Below are 19,267 nucleotides of genomic sequence, written 5' to 3'. Positions count from 1 at the left end.
GTATCTTGCGGACCAAAGTTTCATTGTCTTCTCTGGGGACTATCTTTGGCAAAGAGGTGAGAACGCAGTCCTGGCTCTATCAGGGCACATCAAGGGTTCATGCAGCCCTGTATATCCTGCCTCCAGTGGAGGCTTTCATTGGATGCCTGGAGGAGAGTCAGAACAAAGCAAGCCTGTGGTACTTCCCCCAGTACTCTTCAAGCCTCCAGCTATTTTCACTTCAGGGACTTCCTGAGCCAGATGTGGCTCTATAAATTCGGTAACCCTCAGAGGATGTCTCTTTTGTGAACTTGTCCAGTCTTTGCTTGAGCCCACATAAACTTTCAGCTTTCAAAACATCAATTTGGCAAGGAGTTCTGAACATCTGCTACCTCTGTGACTAGACAACCTGTTTCTCTCTTGTTCTGAAGTTTGCTTCTGCTATGGAATGCATCCTAATTGTTGTTGGACAAGATGCTTTTGTAGCTTTACACCATGGTCCTACTTCCTGGTGTCTTTTCCATCCTCAAAGGATTATGGATGCTTTTTATGGAAACTATTCTATACCTATGATGATTCTTGTTGCATTTCCCTGAATCTTTTTGTCCTGACCCTTCCTAGTAAGTCCAAGAAGTCAGTAGAGAGGGATTTTCTTTTGCTGTGTTGATGTTTCCTAAATTTCATCTTCATTCTTCTCTGTCCTGATTTGTCCAGAGCAGTCATCAGTGTTATGTAGTCTTAAATTACTCAGATTTCTGACTTTTCTTTTTAAGCCGTACTGCAATTCTCACCTACTAAGGCAGCTCCAATTTACAGGCTGTATATGGTCATTAGTGATTCAGCTTTTTGAATTTGATTAGACCTCTGGAGTGATACTTTATGGTTCCAAGCCACTTCTGACTGTTCATTTGTCACTTTATTCCATGAAAAGTCCCATCAGATTCAGAGACATTTATCAAGTCTCTCACAAAGGACTCCAGCATGGGAACACCCCAAGATTTTTCTACAGTGCACGCTAGAGCCAAAGATTTTGTTAAGCTTCTCTGTGATGGCGTTGTGCTCTCTGTAGCTCCCCTTATACCTTCATCATCATTTGTCACTTCAGACTCTGGCAGACCTCCTACTTCTGATGTGTTTGAAGAAATGAATCATTACTCATTTGATTCCCTTTTCTAGCTGTTCCAACAGTTCTTTCTGGCCTGTCTTTTTACATTTGAAGTGCCAGAGTTTACAGTCTTTTCTGTTTTCCTCATTTGGACCTGGCACTGGTTTATTGAAGGGGATGCCTTTTTGCCTCTAGAAAGCTGCAGTGAGCCTTGCTGGTGTCCCTTTGCTCTTATCAAATCTTTCTGAATGGGTGGTGAATATTGTTTCTGTGCTTTCCATGTGGTTATTGTTAAACAGCTTTGATGCTGTCAGTCAGATTTTATTTCTCATATCTGTCTGAGATTCCTTTTAACAAGCCTTCTCATTTTTTGTGTAGTTACACTTTTTGAAGTTAAGCACGACAGTAGTAGATTCCTTGGGTTTGATTGTTCCTGTAGGGATGCTTAATTTAACTCCTTTATGGTCACTGATGCACAGTGGTTCTGCAGCTGCAGGATGCAGTAGTAGATGATTCTTGCTGCTCTGGACTGAGCCAAAGGCAGTGGCTCCTCATGCAGGCTCCTTAACCAGCAGTTCCATGGAACAACCTTTGAGAATTATCTGATGCTTTGGTCTCAGCTTTGTAGTCTGCTTACTCAGTCTGTCTGGGGGGAGTTGAAATCTCCCCCTAATCAATCTTGCGGCATGCCTTTTGCTGATCTTGCTAGCGTGCTGCTGTCAGCGTTGTTGTAGTCCAGCCATGCATGGTGGTTCCAGCACTCAATCTTCTTTATCTGACCAAGCTCCAGACCTCTGCTGCGTGGTGAGGTGGAGTTTTATTTTGATTAGTTTTTAAATGCTATGTAGCATATAATGTTACTTTGTTATTAGCTGTCTTCTCCCTGAATTTGCATCCTAGGATGATGCCTACTAGCCACCCCACAATGTTTTCCTTTCTACCAAATTTCTTAAATGACTACTATTAGTGCTTTGTTTGCAATTGATCCAGTCCACCCCTCTTTGTGTAGAAGTCCATGTATTGTTATATTGTCTTATTGCCACTCTACCTACTCTGCAGTCACTGCATGTCCATTTTTCATTCTTTTGATTCTTCTCAGCATCTTCATTTGACGTCCCAGAATTTCCATCTCTTCATTTGACATAGCAATGCCACGCTTTTTAACCATGTGTTCTTGTAATCCCCTCTTCATTTTAAAATTTCATTTTCTTGTGCTTTATGTACCAGTAACCTGGCTCCTATGTTCAGGTGAACTCCAGCTCTCCTGTGCAAGTAGCTTTATTCTAGAAATATTCTGGTTGCTCATGCATCTGATATTTTGCTTTGTTACCATCTGGTTAACTGGGCATTCAAGTTCTCTTTATTTTTTCTTTTTTTCTAGCAGCCCATATTTTGCTGTCTGGTTATCTGTGCTTTTCTTCCCAGTGTAACTGGAAGCCAGATGCAACACAACATAGGTTTCTCCTCAGCATTTCATAGGAACCAGTCCAGGCTCTGTGACCTTTGCAGATGATGGGCAAATCACCATGTGGTCCTCTGTCAGATCCCAGACTCCAGCTGTCTCTCTGCCTGATGATATTCCAACACACCCTTTTTAGTTTGCATTATAAAGGCCTCATTTATGCATCATCGGGGAGAGGGTATTTGTCAGAAAGGGCTGCTTTGGTCACAGAAACATTCAACTGCCTGTGAAATGATGGGGAAAAAAATGGATGTGAAGGTAAAGAGCAAGTGCAAGAGTGGGGTTACAGTGCTGACCTTAGGAGTAACCAAGAGGTAGGACTGCCAACTTCTGGCAGAAGTAATAGGAGCAGATCAAGTTGTGATAATAAAAACAGCCTAAGCAGGTGTTTAAATTTATGGTATTATTATTATTACATAGCAAATACTGCTGAATGAATGTAGTGAATTAACTTTAGGTAGAACAAGTATATGTTTGCTTGCTGAATAAACAGATTTACCATTGTATCAGAAACTCAGTGGGAACAGTTCAGAGATCAAAGCATTTTGGATGTGCTCAGGTATTTGAAACACTTGCTTGGGGCAGTGATGTGCAGGACCAACTCCATTCTAGAATGGAGAAGTCATGTGCTGCATCTGAAATGATATTAAATTCCAGACTTTAAGGAAAAGCATGGGTACCTAAAATCAAAAAAATCTGGGCACAATATCAGGAGTCCATTGAAAATGTGCTCTTTCAAATACCTCGAGAAAATGTCAGTGTCTATTGATACAAGGCTTACAGACTAAATCAATGCAGAAAATTTCTCTGACACTGTAATTGACTTGGTTTTGGTTCTAACGGATTCTCAGTGTGTGCATGTTCTCAGTACATGATACATGTTCCAACTGGTGTGTAACACTTATTTTGTTCTGTTGTTACTTTTTTAAAAGTGTATCTTAGTAGGGGGGAGAAGACTAAGAGGGATTGAACTTGACAAAACCAAAATCCTGCCAAACCCCAAGACTTTTGCGTAAAGCTTAAATACAAACAATAAAAACCTGAGTATTGTGGGCAAAACATTAAGTTAAAATTAGCACCTGATTGCTCAAAAAAAAAAAAAAAAGACAAAAGGCATTTCTCTTTCAATGTCAGTTTAAGAGTTGTGCCTTTTTTCCACAATTCACCTTTTGGGTGAGCACATCAGAATGATTCCTCTGTTGATTTGCCTCACTAGTGTTCCCAAGGAGAGCAAATATTTCAAATAACTGCTTCTGTGTTTTAAGGGTGGGCATTACAGAAGTGTAGCATTTTCACCAGAAGCTCTTCCAGGAAAGAGTAACTATGCAGAGCATGGAGCTTATTTCTCCTGCTGAGGTAGGAGGATCTAAGGGCTGCCATTAACTGCTGAGGGAAGGGGTCAGAGCGCTGGGTCAGGTGTGTAGCTGGGGATATCACTTCTGCTGAGGTTGCCACGGGTGGGACATAGCTTGGTTTCACGTCCTTCTGCTTCCACTCACGTGTTTGCTTTGCTTGGCTCTTCCAACAGATCCCACCTCAGTATGGTCAGCAAGGTGTGAGTGGCTACTGCCAGCAGGGCCAGCAGCCGTACTACAACCAGCAGCCGCAGCCGCAGCACCTGCCGCCCCAGGCACAGTACCTGTCGCAGGCCCAGCAGAGGTACCAGGCTCAGCAGGTAAGCACTGCCCTCTCTACTGACAGGCACCCTGGGGCTGGAAGTGTAAAAAGAACCCGGGCGCAATGAACAAAACCCACCCCTCATCTTTCCGAGGGAACAGTGTTCATTAAATAACAATAATTAAATAGTAAATTGAGCAAAATGAAATAAACGTGGAATCAGACCACATCTTTCTGAGTAGTCTTCAGGATGTATGCCCAAATACATCTGCACACATTTTCCAACTTTATTTCATACCACCTTTTTAGGGTAAAGCCAGTGTATATGTCCCAGCATCTGTGCTTTTAAAAACAAGTAGCAATTTCTTGATGAGATGTCAGTGGATGCTGGAGCTTTTCCTTACTTTTGTTTTGTTGTTTCATCACAAGACAGACATTGTTGAGAATTCCTGCATCTAGTGTGGTCACTGCTATTTTGGGTTTTTTGTGGAGGAGTTCAAGGCATTTTGGAGTTGCTTTGTCAAGGGAGCTTCTTAAAAGATATTTTAAATGGATATTGCAGCTATTAATTTGAATGTTGTCAGTTTGCACATCCAGTTAGGGAAACCACATAATCTGTTATCCATTGCTGCTTTTGAATTGTGCTCTTTTTATTAAGCATTAAAATTAATTTCAAGTGATTCTGTTTTTTTAACCAAGATCAGAAGTGATAATGTATGGGTCTGGTTCCCAGAGCTGGAGAAACACTTGGATTTTAGATACTGAACAAAATGGATGTGCATAGCTGATGCAGCTGAACATGTAGGCTCAGTTCTGTCTGCAGTCTCAGCTCTGTAAATCATGGAGAGGTGATCTGAAATGGAAGGATGAAACTAAAGCATACTCACCATCCTGGGAAATCTAACAAAAGTGAGTTGCTCAAGACTGGATATTAGTGGAAGCATCAGCACTTGCTGCAAGTCACTGGGGAATTCTGTCAGGCATGGTTGATTAACATTTTGTGATTATGCTGGTGCAATGTAGAAATCTTAGCCTGAAATAAAAATAGTGTGTAAAATAAACTAACAAAAGATGCTGGAAGTGGCAATGATACTGGAGACTCCCCTCCTTTGACTTTAAAATAAAGCTATGATAATTTCACTGTGTAATTACATGTTAATTTTTCTTCATCTACATTTTAAAATTCCATTGAGAATTAACTTTTTTCATTAAAATGCTGGATGGTTTATGAAATAGAATTCTTAATTGTATCTATGATATTCTTGTAAATGTCACCACATTCTGTCTTTTGGATTATATGTAACTGCAACTTTAAAGATTGCAGTTGTGTCTTTAAATTTAATTTTCTTCCTTTTTTACTTAGCCATTAAATGCTTGATTTCTCTATGACTTGAAAATACTGTTCATAAGCATCTTGGTGAAGTCTCAGCAGATAAAGACCTAGTAGTATGGCCTATAAGATAGAAGAAACACAGCTGCTCTAATGTCTACATATCACAGTGTATGAAATTGAAATGGGTTTTTTGCTGCCTTGGACACCTTGTCATGTTTTAAATATACTGTCAGTTGAAGGGATTGAATATTTTGGTTTGAAAAATACACAAAACATTCCAACTTTATAGGCCTTAAGAGTAACAAGGTACTGATTTATCTGTTGATAGGTGTTCCAATTACATCATTTGCTATCATAGCTGGGAAAGAGAAGGTTTGTGCAGTGAAGTGAGAGGGATCATAGAAGGATGAAAGTAAAATTAGAGTAAAGCTTTCCATATATTTTGAATTTCTGAGAACTAGGATGAAGAGAAAGGCAGGGGCAGATTCACAGGCAAAAGATACCAGCCTTGATGTAGCCAAATTCCCTTTTTGAGGATTTGAAGTGACACTGAAGGACAGTCAAAATCCAGGCTCCAAGGCTGATACAGGCATCTTAGGAAGGTCAAGTAGGCATTTTTTTGCCTCAGCCTGCAAGATGAGAAGATGCATTAGGGCCTCACCAATACAGCCTTGTGTAGTTGGTAATCCTTTCTGTGAGAATTTTACCTGAATTCTTGATGGTTTGTGAATGACTGTTCTTCGGTGGTGGTCAGCCTCTTAAGGTTTGAACTCTGATCTCAGGTTTTGAATTATATGATAATTTCACTGTGTAATTGGAGCATTTGTGTGTAGATGGTACTATTTTGTATAAATAAGTAGTCCTAAAACACCTTGGGGCTTGCTTCTTTCCCGATCTCCAGATTGGTTCCATGGCTGCTCTTCCCCCTTTCTCAAGAAGAATCAGCAGGTGAACACTTCTTGTCATGTTTCTCTGTAAAACCTCACCACTGTGTGCTTTCCCTTTCTTTGAGAACTGCTCATCTAGAAAACAATTCCTAACACAAGAAATTGAAGTCTATATTTCTGACACTTCAGCAGAAGTGTTCTTTCTCTACTGGTAATGCATAGTAGAATTACCATCAAGTGATAAGCAATGTGGAATACAAAAATTAATACTAAACAAAAAACAAAAAAAGTTGGGAGCATATGTCAAATTCTGCTGCTGATAAAAAAATTACAAATTTTTACAAAAAATTACAAATTGCTGTGCTTACTTCAGCAAACATCACTGCTTATATGAGACTGACTACCTTTGAAAAAGAAAGAATTATAATTTATTTGATTAAAGTTTTAGCAAGAGAAATAGGAGTAGGTACTTGTTTAGTTTTAGGAGAGGTACCAGTTTGGGGAATGTGGATGAGAACAGAGCCAAACTCATCTCAGGGGCACAATGGAAGGACAAGAAGCAATAGGGGCACACTAAGAAGAGGGATGTTGCAACTCTGTAAAAGAAAGAAACAAACAAACTCAAAAACTATAAACCCCACAAAATTCCAGAGAGACTGCAACCTCGATCATTGGAGAAATTCAACTAGACAAAGCCCCCAGGCACCCTGTTCTTGCTAGGCTTGCTTTGAGCTCGGGGTTTCACTGTAGGATCTCTCTCTGAAGGTCTCTTTGAATATATGTGATTGTGTTGCTGTGATTTAAAACTGGCCTTGCATTTTCTAAACACAATTTTAAAATAAACTACAGAATCATATATTACCTGTTGCACCAGTTGGTGTATCTTTCTTATTTCTGCTCCTAAAAATATCAGTACATCCTGTTTATATAATCCTGTCAATTAGAAAGCTGAGGTAGTTTCAGTCATACAATCTGTCATCCTTTCTGTCTGTCATCCTTAGTTTTGTTCTTTCTTTTCAGCTTGCAAATTAATTTCCTTTGTGTTCTCTATATTGTTCATTAACCTTTTTTTTGTCTTTCTATATTGATTTTGTGATGTGAGTGTGATTGAATTGGTCTTACTTCAGGAGAGAGAAGAGAAATAAATGCTAGACTAGGGAAAGAGGGCTTCTCTAATTTGCCTTCTTTTCCTGTCTGTATTTTCTTTATTTCCCTTGTAGATTTATGTCAAGCTACTTGTTTTGGAGATTATAAAGCTGAAAATAGTGTTTATTCTGTCTGGATGATGGACTTTTTCTTTCCACCAGTTTCCTTTTATGTAAAACCTCACAGTGTGATGATCTGGGTATTCTGTTATAGGGAGAAAACTGATGTGAAATTTCTTGCAGATGATGTTTTATTTTTGCTCTTTTAGACACATTGTGAGCGAGCTCCTGAGGTCAGGTATAGCTCTGTGTTGTGCCTTAGAATTGGTGCTCGTCTTCATTTCTCACATATGGTGGAAGTGTGAAGCCATTGCTGTTTTTCTTTGACTCACTTGAATTCAATATGCAATCTTGTCTTATAAAAGTAAACAGATAAAACAATTTCTGAGACTGTTCTAGTGACTTGTGACTTTCATTCTTCTAATAAGCATAGATGGGAAGGAGGAGAATGGGATTTATTTGAATGTTTGAACTGTTAAGTTGTTTAGATCTTTGTTAAATTGATTGCATGGTAGGCAGAAAGAGAGTTTCATAAGAGGTGATTTGATAGTAAAACTCACACAGTTTACTATAGAACCATATTGTAAGCCAGCATCAGTCATCCCCTCTTCATATCAGGAGCCTGCTGTGTAGAAACCATTAAAGGAAGAGCTTTGTTTTAAGCAAATTTATTGCAGTAGCAGATTCATTGATCATTAGATATTGCCAGTAGATGTAGATACTGCCGTGGTTTTTTGTTTTTTGTTTTTGTTTTTTCTTCTTTTTACCTTTACTGCTCTTCAAAAGAAAAAAGAGAAAGAAAGATGTGTTACACTACTATAGTGTTGCCCTTGGCAGGGCTTTTCATCTTGAAATGGCATATAAATGAATAAATGCTTCGCTTGTTTTTGCAGTTTTAAATCTTTTGCCATAAGTAGAAGTGATATTTTGTTCAAGAATGTCATGTAATTGCAAACTTAAACTGTCATCATTAAACATTATTTTGTTAAGATAGTGTGATGTATATTTTTGGTTATTATGCTTTCCAACTGGCTTGTAAACAGCCATGTTTATATATTTCCTTGCTTTATGTAGCATGTGTTCATATGTATTGAGATAGAATTGTGCCTTTAAGCTTTATTGTGTTATTTTATGAATTGGGACTGTATCAGTTTTTGACAGATGAAATGGATCTGCAAAATACTTATGGTCTCACTCTTAGTTAAACAAAAATAGTGATTTTGTTCTATACCTCCTGCTGTTACCCTGAATGAAGTCATCTTTTGTTTTACACCTTCCTGGAAGCTCTCTGCTTGCAAGTTTCCAGAATAGAATGCTGATCCCTTTTCATACATATGGGTATAAGATTAAATGGGAAAAAAGTGTAGCAGGTCCCTGAGGTGGGGCATGCATGTGCCCTTTTCTGGGGCATTGGTCATTCTGGTTAACTGTGTGCACAAAGAGTTTGTGTGTGTTTGTACATCATTTGTTGTGGTTACTATGGGTTTTTCTAAGTAGTTCAGGCTCACTCTTTAGTCTGCTTTTACTTAAAAGGAGAAAATGTTTTATAAACAAGCAAACAAACAGCACTCTCTCACTGTCTCACAGGTTTTATTTATGTGTTCTAAAAGATGGCCAAAACCTTGTTTACCCCCCAGAATAATATACCTTACCTACTGATCTTGGCGAGATTTTTTCCCAACACAACCTGTAGAGAACAAATAAAGAGCAAGACTGACTGGTGGGTTTTTTTCCCTGAGACTTGGCCAGGGGACAAATGCAGTTTGGGCCAGTAGGAATTTGTGAATTGTTTTAGTAGTCCCAAGTAGAAAGGCATCTGAAGCAGGAAGGCAGTGTACATCAGAAGGTGGGAAGCATCTCTGGTGACACCTCGGTCAGTCTCTCCAGGCAGAGGGTTGGAGGCCACTGATGCTTCCATAAGGAACTTCTCCATGTTTCCCTGAACTGGGATCAGTAGTTGGAATTAGTCTCAGTTTTAAGCCTGAGATGATGATGAGAAAGTTCTTTCACAGACATCTGTTTCTAGTGTTGAGTCAGTGCAAGGTAGAACAGATAAAACATTTCCTGATTTGAAACAGTCTTTGAAAATGTGAACAAAATGTGAAACTAATTAATCTGTTTTCATGTCCAATCTGTATGACTGTCATGAAAATAGAACAAATTGTATTGTGGCAAAATGCACCAAATTATTAAAGTGATTTTGGTACAGTGAAGATGAAGTATTGTTTTTAAATTCAATGTGAGCTGCTAAAGTTCTTTAAACAGTATAATAAGCAACACGTTAATTAATGTTGTCAAGCTGTTTTGGGGTGTAACACTGTACAAAAATAGTATTGTAATAATAGGAATAACTGTCATACATGCAAATATCAAATTCACTAGTAAGTAATACAGACAGTCCTCAGTGAGTCCAAATTGGTATATCTCAATGCAATTACTCTTTATAGTAAAATCTTCACTCTTAAGCTATTAGACTTTGGCACAGAATTAGCAGTCAACTGTACAGTAGTTTAGTGTCACATCCTTCAGACTTAAATTTAAATTTATTTAAGGACTACCATACAGCTGCGCATGTCTTAAAAGTCATAATAAAAAAGAATTTATCCTTCTGTCCTTTTTAAACCTTGCTGTCTGTAATCATTCTACCACTAGTTGAGTGGTTGCACTTAAAATTTGTTGGGTTATGAACCACAGGAAATCTGGGAAAGAACAAGCTTGTATGTTAATCTGACATTTGCTGCCAGGCATATAGGAAAGTATTCTTTGTGGAAGTTGGCTATTACAGTTATATGGGAACTCATAATCAAATTTAATGTTTAGAAGAGATAGTTACCTGCTGTCAGCAGCAGTGGCTGACACCACTGCTTGTTGTGTACCATAAATCCTTCTTGCCTTTTGTCATCTCAACAACAGAGATGCCTAGTGCTCAGTGTACACTCACTCCATTCTGAAATGCTGGACTTGTTTTTAGCCTTGGAGCAATTATATTCTCTCCAGAGTGAAGAGGTACCATGGTGAAGTAATTCCTGTAAAACATTTAGTCCCAGGCTCATGACACTAAGAGCTTATACAGAACTTATATATATATATATATAAATATACACTTTGCCAGCATTTCAGCCTCCCTTATAGGGGAAGCTGAAATGAGAGACAAGGAACACCAGTAGTACTTCTTTGTATGAAGGTATCAGTTTTGGTACACTGAACTTCCTGTTGCCAATGTGCTTCAGAGAGGTCAGATAGATACCAAAAGGCAGAGTGCAATATTGGCTTCTTGCATCTGTAGTAAAGCTTGACTGGCCTTGGGGAGAGCAGGGAAGGGGAGCAGGCTTTCAGCAAATGGCTTCAGAACTCACACACCACAACTTCTTCTAGTCAAGCCACCAGTGACCAGCACCTGCCGAGCACTGAAGTGATTAAAGAACTGTTGAAATACTTAGAAACTGTATTGAACTTGTGCATTAAACTGATTCATCCTTTTTGAGCTTTTCTGAAACACATTATATTTTCAGGAAGGACAAGAGGGGTTTGAACCCTTGTAGATTCAATGAGTACTTAACTGATTGAAATCTTTGCCAGTTAGAGCTCTGCTTTTGTAAAGTCTTATTTCATAATCATGATGCTGCTATGATAGCAAATAAGTGTTCAGCATAAGGCTGTTTTTCTGGTGGAGGGTACTTAGCTCAGCTCAGGAGTTCAGTGAAACTGACTCCTGTGCTGGTCTTCTCCCAGCAGTGGGAATGGCTGATTATTGTCCATTTGGGGACTGATCTGTTTGCTCATCATTGCTTATATCATTCCAGGAAATGTGTCAAACCTCTGTCTTTTTTTCCCTCAGTATTTCTCTCTGTATTTATAAGATTATAAAGTGCTGCCTTGTCAGACTTGGAGAATAATCTTCCAGAGCTAAGTAGCTAGAAGGAATAGAGTCAGGCAGAAGAAGAAAGTATGATTGTCTGTAAACTCACACCTGAGCACAAACACAAAATTGAGGGCATAGCACAGAGCAGCAGTAGCAGCAGTGCAGGCTTGTTTTTCCTGAAGGCTTGTTGACCAAACCCAAAAATTCAGATTTAGGGAAGACTTTCTTGGCCCTGTTATTTTAAAGAGAGTGTTTACAGAGATTGTGATCAATTTATGCAAACAAAAATCCAACTCCAGTCTGTTAGGCCTGAAGCTGTTAAAGTTAGCATGTATGACTGCTCCTTACACGTACTGTCTTTGTAGTAACTTGGATTTGTTAAGTGGTACTACTGGGAAAGGAGAAGTACTTTATCTTGCAAAGTGGTACTACTGTTCATGTATAAAATGTAGCAAGCTTGTTTATACTTCTGTTTTATAATCTTCCAAAGGACTGTCAGTGAAAGAATTTGTTTGCCTCTGAGTTGTCTCAACAACTGAACAGCACCTTCAGTTTCAAGTTCCCTCATTGTAGTTAAACATTTTCTCAGTATTTATGTTCTTTTGCTGTTTTCATCTCTTAATGGTTTTCTGCTGAAAGCAGGCTTTTCCATTTGAAGGAGGAATTCTGAGGTCAGCTTTCTTTTCCTGAGAAACCAGCAAGTGCACCTCTTCAGGCATCTGCTGCTGATGGGGGTTTGGTGATACCTGGCAGGATAGTCAGAGGAGATAGGTCAGCACACGTTGCAAACCTGTTTGGCAGGAATGTTCATGTTCATCTGTATCCTGCTGGTTTTTAATTTTTATTCCTGTGTTTTTGTATCATTCTGACCCTGGCAGATATACTGCAGCTTTTGTGCTTGAAAGTTATGCAATACTGAAAGGCCTGAGTCTTGATTTTTTTCGTGTTCTAAAATGAAGTTAGCATACAATATGATAAAGAAGCTCTGGCAATAAAAGCCTCCCTTCAGATAAATTGAAAAGAGAGAAAACTTAATCTCCTAGGAAAAGTGAAGTCCTATTTGGTGCTTTAATTTTAAGTGGTCACTTACTTATGTGGAATCAGTTTGTAGATTTAGTGAGCAGTGTCTTATGTTCATAAAAAAAATCTTCACAAAGTATTCTAGTGCAAAAAGCAGGGGTGCTGAATCAGTTGTTCTAACTAAAAACTTCAGTATTTATAAGTAAATAATCTTAAAAGGAAACAGTTTTCAGCTCAACTGCAAAAACTATGTAAAATCTATCATGGATTTAGTATGCTATGCTTAGAGAAAGGTCCTTTTAATGAGTTTAGAAACACAGTAAGATGCACGTGTCCAAATGTATTTCTTAAAGTTCTCAAATCAGTGGTTTGGCTTGGATCCACAAAGTATTGTTGTTATGATGATGATATTATTTAAAGTTTCTGAGTTCTGATTTCTCCCAGTATTTAAATCACAGAAGGTTAATTAAAGCAGTTCTTTATTTTGCAATTGCTTTGGAATATTAACCTCACAAAGCCTGCATTAAATCAGCGAAGTGACAGAATTGCATTTGCTTTATAAAATAACTCTACAAGAGCAAAGAAAAGCCATCTATAGTTCAGTGCCATTAATTGCTTGGCATTTAGACATTAGCATAGGAGTCAATTAATTAACTTGATAGTAAAACTACTGGAATGCAGGCTGATAAAAACTATTTTGTTATAGGAGATCAGTGATCATAACTATTGTTGCTACCATTACCACTCTTCTTACTATTCAAGGAGGGTTTTCTTTTAATGTTATTCTGAGAGCTAAATTAATATCCCAGAAAAAATTTTATCCATGTAGCAGTAAGTTAAATAGAATTTATCAGTTTATCAGAAGATACCTGATCATGTAATTGTCATTTATTTATGACCCACTAATCTAATGGCTGTTCCTTGACAAAAGTTATGTAGGCAAATATTTTAGAATATAAAGGCACAAATGCTGTTCTGAGAAAAATTCTAAACTGTAAATAGAATAGCGTTCTGAATTAAGTGCTCATGTTGTAAAGTCTAAAAACTTCTAATAAATCTAAGTGGTTGGGGTATTTTTTTACTATTTGTTCTGTTTGGTTGGTTGGTTTCGTTTTTTAGTTCTATATGAGCAGTATATATTCCAAATTTCAGTGGTCTTGTAAATTGCACCTCATGGCCAGTTGCAATATAGCAATATTCTCTTATGGCCTTTAAATTAATACACATTATTTTCCTCATAGGTAGGGAAAATAAGTTTGTTAATATTCGTGGCATAAAATCTAGCACTGTATTTTGTTGGCTGCATGCATTTTCTTTAATAATTGAAGCTGTTCAGTATACATATATTTAGTTTTATTTTCTGTATTTTGTATTGGGATTTTGTTGTTGAGACAATGTATTATCTGAATATTGACCAGCATACATTTCATATGCATTCATTATCCTTTCCAGTACTGTAGTAGGGTTTCAAATAGATTTTGGAGCATGCAGCTGAATTGTTACAGAGTGTTTTAGTTGTTGCAATCAGATATGTACAACAAAGAATGAAATAGAAAATCAAAATAAATAAGATACCACTTAAAAAACAAGTTTACCTTTACATGTTGACAAAACTACTTGGTGTTTATGTTGTGGAAGATAGGAGAACAACTGTTGGTCTTGGTGAGCTGTCCCTCAATAAATCAAGCTCTTGAAGAACACAGCCTCTCTCTTTGCATCTTCCTCATGTTTATCCCTGACTGCCAAGAAGCTATCTTCCACATGCATGTTTGTAGGTAGAAAGCTAAATAACCAGCTATAACCAGTCTGGTATTTGGGTCTCTGCCTATAGAATTCATGAAGATTGTCCTCCTTCACTCTCACAAAAAAGAAAGGATCATCGTTGCTTTATTACCTAGTAATCCTTTACCAACTTTTAATGAACGTCACTGTTTTTCCATTTCTATATTAAAGAGTAGTCAGTGGTCTGGTCTCAGAGTTTTAAGTTTTCACCACTTCTTTCATTTGTCCACCACCCTCTCACCCCCTCCTCCTGCCACTCCCAGCAGCAGCCCAGCTGGGAATATTTTCTTTTGAGAAATTGTGGTTGTGGTGATGGTGGTGAAGACTTTTCTATCTCAAAAAAATAAAGAAATAGTTTACTGCTGTTGGTTTGCACTGTTGTATTGTGCAGTCCATTGAATTTCTTCTGCTGGTGGGTGCTTCCTTTTCAAAATTTCAGTTCTTTTCCCACTCCTTGGACTAAGATATTGCTTTGTGTGGTGGGCTGGATTTGAAGATTTTTGCACAGATACTCTGTGTCTTCACAGACTGCAGAGAAAGGGAGGATGGTAATGCAGCTAATTTTGTGCTTCCAGTAGCCAGCCCCAAATGTAGCACACCAGCGCTTTCACTTACTGAAAGCCGAAGTTAACCAAAACAGTAGCGATCAGTTGAGAATACCTTCTTTACCAAGTTTATTTCAGACTTTTTTGCATCTGAGCTTCAGTTCCTTCTCCTATGATTGTACTGTTGATAAAATAGTAGGTAAATCTCCTTTCAGTTTTTATTTAAGGGCTGTCTGTGGTGGAGTATTAGAGGGTAAGTTAGCAGGTGTCACTGTACTGTGATATAAATTGTCTCTTATACAATATAGCTTTATGTATGAGGGACTGGGGCTAGGAAGCAAACCTCTCTATTCTGATTTTTTTTTTTAATGTAACCTCAGTGATATTTTGCAGCCCTTCCTCACCAATTTGCAGGGTTTCATGAGCCTTTAGATGAAGTCCTGGCTTCTACCTCAAAGCACAGACACAGACGTGCCCCTAAGAAAACACTGAAGTAATGTTTCCCAGTCTTGAGTGAGGAAGTCTCATCCTTGGGTACCTAGCTCGATTAGCCTAGAGGTAGCAGCTGCTCTTGGTGCAGCTTTTCTCTTTATTCTGTAAGCTGGCTTCAGGCTTTCAGCTCTGCTGTAAGCTGCGGGCAGTGCTCTGACCTCATTTCTGCCAGCGAGCCGTATGCTTGGGAGAGCTTCCTCGGCAGCAGCAGGCAGTCTGGGGCAGGCTGCTGCCCTCTGGGGCACAGAGCCCCCCAGCTCTCTGCTTCTGCAGCAGCTGAGTTGAAAGAAATGGCAGATTTTAAATCCTGCCCCTCTCCCACCTTTTGCTGGGTTTAGCTGTTCTTTGGGGTGCAGAGCTGTTTCTCAGCCCAGCTTCATGTCTCAGGTCTGGTGAAGCGATTCTGGAGTTTTAGGAAGGACTAGTGTGGCAGGGCAGAATGCTGGATGGCACAAAATCTGTAAGTCATCACATTAACATAGTAGTCTGTCCCAAGTGACTGTAAAGAATAGGACATGCAAAACCAGCCAGGCCTCTTTTTAAAACAACTTTTTTTGTTCTGTTTTGTTTTAAATATAGCTTTGTCAATGAAAAAATGGCAGGGAGAGGAAGGAGGGGGTGTAGAAAATGAAAGCGTGGTTGGACTGTCAAGCCTTGTGGGTTTTTTAGGAAAAGTCCAAAAAGCTCTGTAAACATGGGAAAATGCATGGAAATAAAATGATCATTTTTTACCCCTCATTTCCAAATTACATTTCTCAGTTTACTTCTTTTGACTCTCTCTCATCTCTTTATAAATAAACTGGAACTTTAGATCTGTAGAACAAAATCCTACCTTTTTTGCCTGTAAATGAAGAGCTGACAACTGTTTATCAGGTAGTGCGGTGTGCAACAGTCACATTTTAATACAAACATCAAACTGGCCTATTTTTCTTGTGGCATGTTACAAGTATGAGAGAGGAAAATGAGAAGAAATGTCTTGTTTCTGATTAAATCCACTATTGATATGCTCTGTGATCCATGGAATGCAATAGTGGCAAAAGAGAAAAGCAAGATAAGGGTTTCTGAGAATGATTTCATCTTGGAGCTCTTCTTGCATCACTTGCTTAATGTGGCTCCTGGAGGCCCTATAGCAAGACACATGTGAAAATGGACTAGAGCGTTGAGGAAGAAAGACCCTTCTGGCTTGTTGCTTGGCTCAGGTTACTTAATATGTGACTAGAAGCTGTGTTGTCCAAACAAAAAATCTTCCTGTAAGATGTGGAGAGGTTTTTTTGACCCTGTCTGTGCTTAAAATGTTTTCAGTGTATTCTACAGCAAAAAGCCTTTGATAGGTAGTCTGACTTGCTAATAACTTCTGGAGAATTCTGATGAGCTGACCCTCCATAATGTATTTGCTTACCTAAGTATCTTTTGCATCAACTGCTGCATAGTGTATTTTTTTTCTTCCCTCTGCAGTGTCTTATGACTTAACTTAGATGTCATTTCATGATAACTGGGGTCATGAAGGGAGAAAATTACGTTACAATTGTAAATATTTTTTTTTAAGCAGCCTAACAAAGGATGTCTAGGATGTAGCAAGTTTTAGAAAGAAACTGCAGATATCTTAGAAGGGACAGTATTAATAACATTGAAGGTGATGAGGTGTCTTACAGACAATGACTGGTCAGCACTTGAGGCATGCAAACTGGCAGGTTTCCCAAATATCTCCATGTACATGGTAGGATTTTTCTCTTACAGATAGGTTATGATTTCTGGATTAATCTCTCCTCTTCAAAAAGGAAGGGGCTATTTTGCTTTGGCAATTTTCTGAAGTTGTTGATTCCCTTTCGTACCTGTAAAGATGTTGAAGACCGAAGTTAACTTGGTGAGGCAGAGTATCATCTTTGTTTCTGAGGGCATGTTACAACCCTGGCTTGACTGTGGGCAAACGATAACAACCTGAAAGTTGCTGCTTGCTGGTCCCACTGATGTAGCAGTCAGCAAAAGTGTCAGTGTGTTGCAGGAGATGCCAAGCTCCTGGTTGCCGGTCTTCAGGACCGCTGCTTTCCTTGTCTCCATTCAGCTTTCCATGGTGGTGGGAGAGGGTTGGCTTGAAGTGATTTACGTATTCTAGTTTTGAACAGGGTTTATTCAGTTCATCACGTAAACACAGACTCGCGTGTTTAAGAGGATTACCAGACTGCATTGGTAATCCACCTCCGGTGGTTAGCACGCTCTTCTTTTTTGTTGGTGTAACAAGTGCTAGGACCAACAAAACTTTTTTTTTTTTTTTCCCAGCAATCACCTGTTCCTCCTGTGCAGCAAGAGACTTGCTTGCTGGTTTGTGCACAGTGCTCTCCAGCTGCAAGATAGCAATTTTCTTTAAGGCTTTGTAGGCTTCTGTTTCATTTTTTCCTTCCCCATTTCTGATTCATAAAAATTCAAGATATGTATGTATGTGTTTCTTCTTGACCCAAGAACTTCTGCAAGAGTTCATATACATCCTGCAAGACTTTTGTAGACCATCTGGCCAGGATTTAAGCAAACGTCTCTGCTCTTTTGTCCTTAGTGGATCCTTCCCCACAGGGCTGCTTGCATGAGACTCAGTGTTGCCTGTGCCCTTGGGCATAGCATTTTTTCTGAGTGCAGCCGTACCTACAATATTCCTCTAGCAGGTTGGCTGGCCTTTGTTGTCAGTTTTGTGCTACTAGAGAATATACAACTTGGGAGGTTTCATGTTAGGTATTAGGGTTGGGCTGGAAGTTGGCTGTTTAGGGATATGTCACCATTCTGGTAAGTAATTTTTTCTTTATTGTAGTCTGTTAGTGCAAAAGGTAGAAATAGGGGAGATGTGTTGATACATACTTGTTTACACAGAATGAACAGATGCTTGGCTGACTGGTAACAAGGCATATCCTTCTAGCATAGCTCCTAACATATCACTTGGCTTCTTTCTGTTCAGTGGTATTCCTTCAGAGATGAGCAAAATGCTCTTGTACTGTAGGGCTGTCCACTTCTCTTGGCTGCTCTACTGGGTTCTGATTTCCATTCTCAAGTGGTCTGAGGCAAAAAAAAAAAAAGAATTAACATTTGTTTTCAGTTTTGCTTGTTGTCACATTGCTGTAGAATTTGCTGCTCTCACACTTGAAGTGTTCTTAAGATTAACCCACTGAATCAAGAACATGGGCTAAAATACTTTTTAATGAGTTTTTTTCAGATTGAATTCTAGCATATTATTTTAAATAAATTATCTTCTTTCTGTTTAACCATAATGGTACTTATCTTCCTGGGTGGTCATGTTATCCCTCTGAAACTCACTGCAGTAGAAGTGAAAGAAGCCTGAATGACATTTCTCACCCAACCCTCCTTTAAATGTGGTTTTCCCGCAAACATTAATATTTTCACTATGCTTTCATTTTCCATTAAAAATAATTTAAAGTATTTAATAATTAGATCTAATCTTCTTCGGCAAAACTTAAAACAAATGTGCATTGCATCTACATGGTTTCAATCATTTTTGGTGCTATATTCATTCAGATTTGCAGAGAACTCATGCATGTGGACAGGCTTGCTTGTCTTAGGCTATGTCCAGCTAGAGAATGAAAGTATGACACTAATTACCACTGCACATGGTAAGGGGAAAAAGGGAAAAAACTGCCTGGCAGTGGCCTGCTCCAAAGTGGTTGCAGTGTAATTGACTCCTGCAAGTGTGGAGCCAGGCTCATGGCTGGCTGCTGCCAAAGAAGGGAAGTTTCCTTCCTCTCTTGCTCACCCAACCCTTCCCATGGCCAGCTCAGCTCAGTAAGCCATGATAAAGCTGAAGGGGAAGGGGTTACTTACCTGGCAAGTTTTAAGTTGCACCATCTAACAAAGTGGTCTAATAAAGACCACTAATACAAACTAAGGGATGTGTGTCCAGCTGCAAGACTTGTGGGAGGCAGGAACAAGGAGCCTTTGACTTTATTGCAGGCCAGTATGTAGGCTTGCTCACTCTGTCAC

At 38.9% G+C, this 19,267-nt stretch overlaps 1 protein-coding gene across 4 annotated transcripts in view; it reads left to right on the top strand.

Annotated features, from left to right (window-relative positions):
• Positions 1-19,267, top strand: part of ARID1B (AT-rich interaction domain 1B) — a 325,133-nt gene that overhangs the window by 76,955 nt on the left and 228,911 nt on the right. For all 4 annotated transcript variants that reach the window (XM_036379450.2, XM_036379449.2, XM_036379453.2 and 1 more), the window contains exon 3: positions 4,075-4,221. In XM_036379450.2, coding sequence (XP_036235343.1) covers positions 4,075-4,221 — 147 coding nt within the window. The remainder of the gene's footprint in view (positions 1-4,074; positions 4,222-19,267) is intronic.

This window comes from Molothrus ater, chromosome 3 (genome assembly GCF_012460135.2).
Source record: "Molothrus ater isolate BHLD 08-10-18 breed brown headed cowbird chromosome 3, BPBGC_Mater_1.1, whole genome shotgun sequence".
In the NCBI taxonomy this organism is placed as follows: Eukaryota; Metazoa; Chordata; class Aves; order Passeriformes; family Icteridae; genus Molothrus; species Molothrus ater.
The sequence above is the reverse complement of the archived record's forward strand: the minus strand, read 5'-3'. Positions and strand labels throughout refer to the sequence as shown.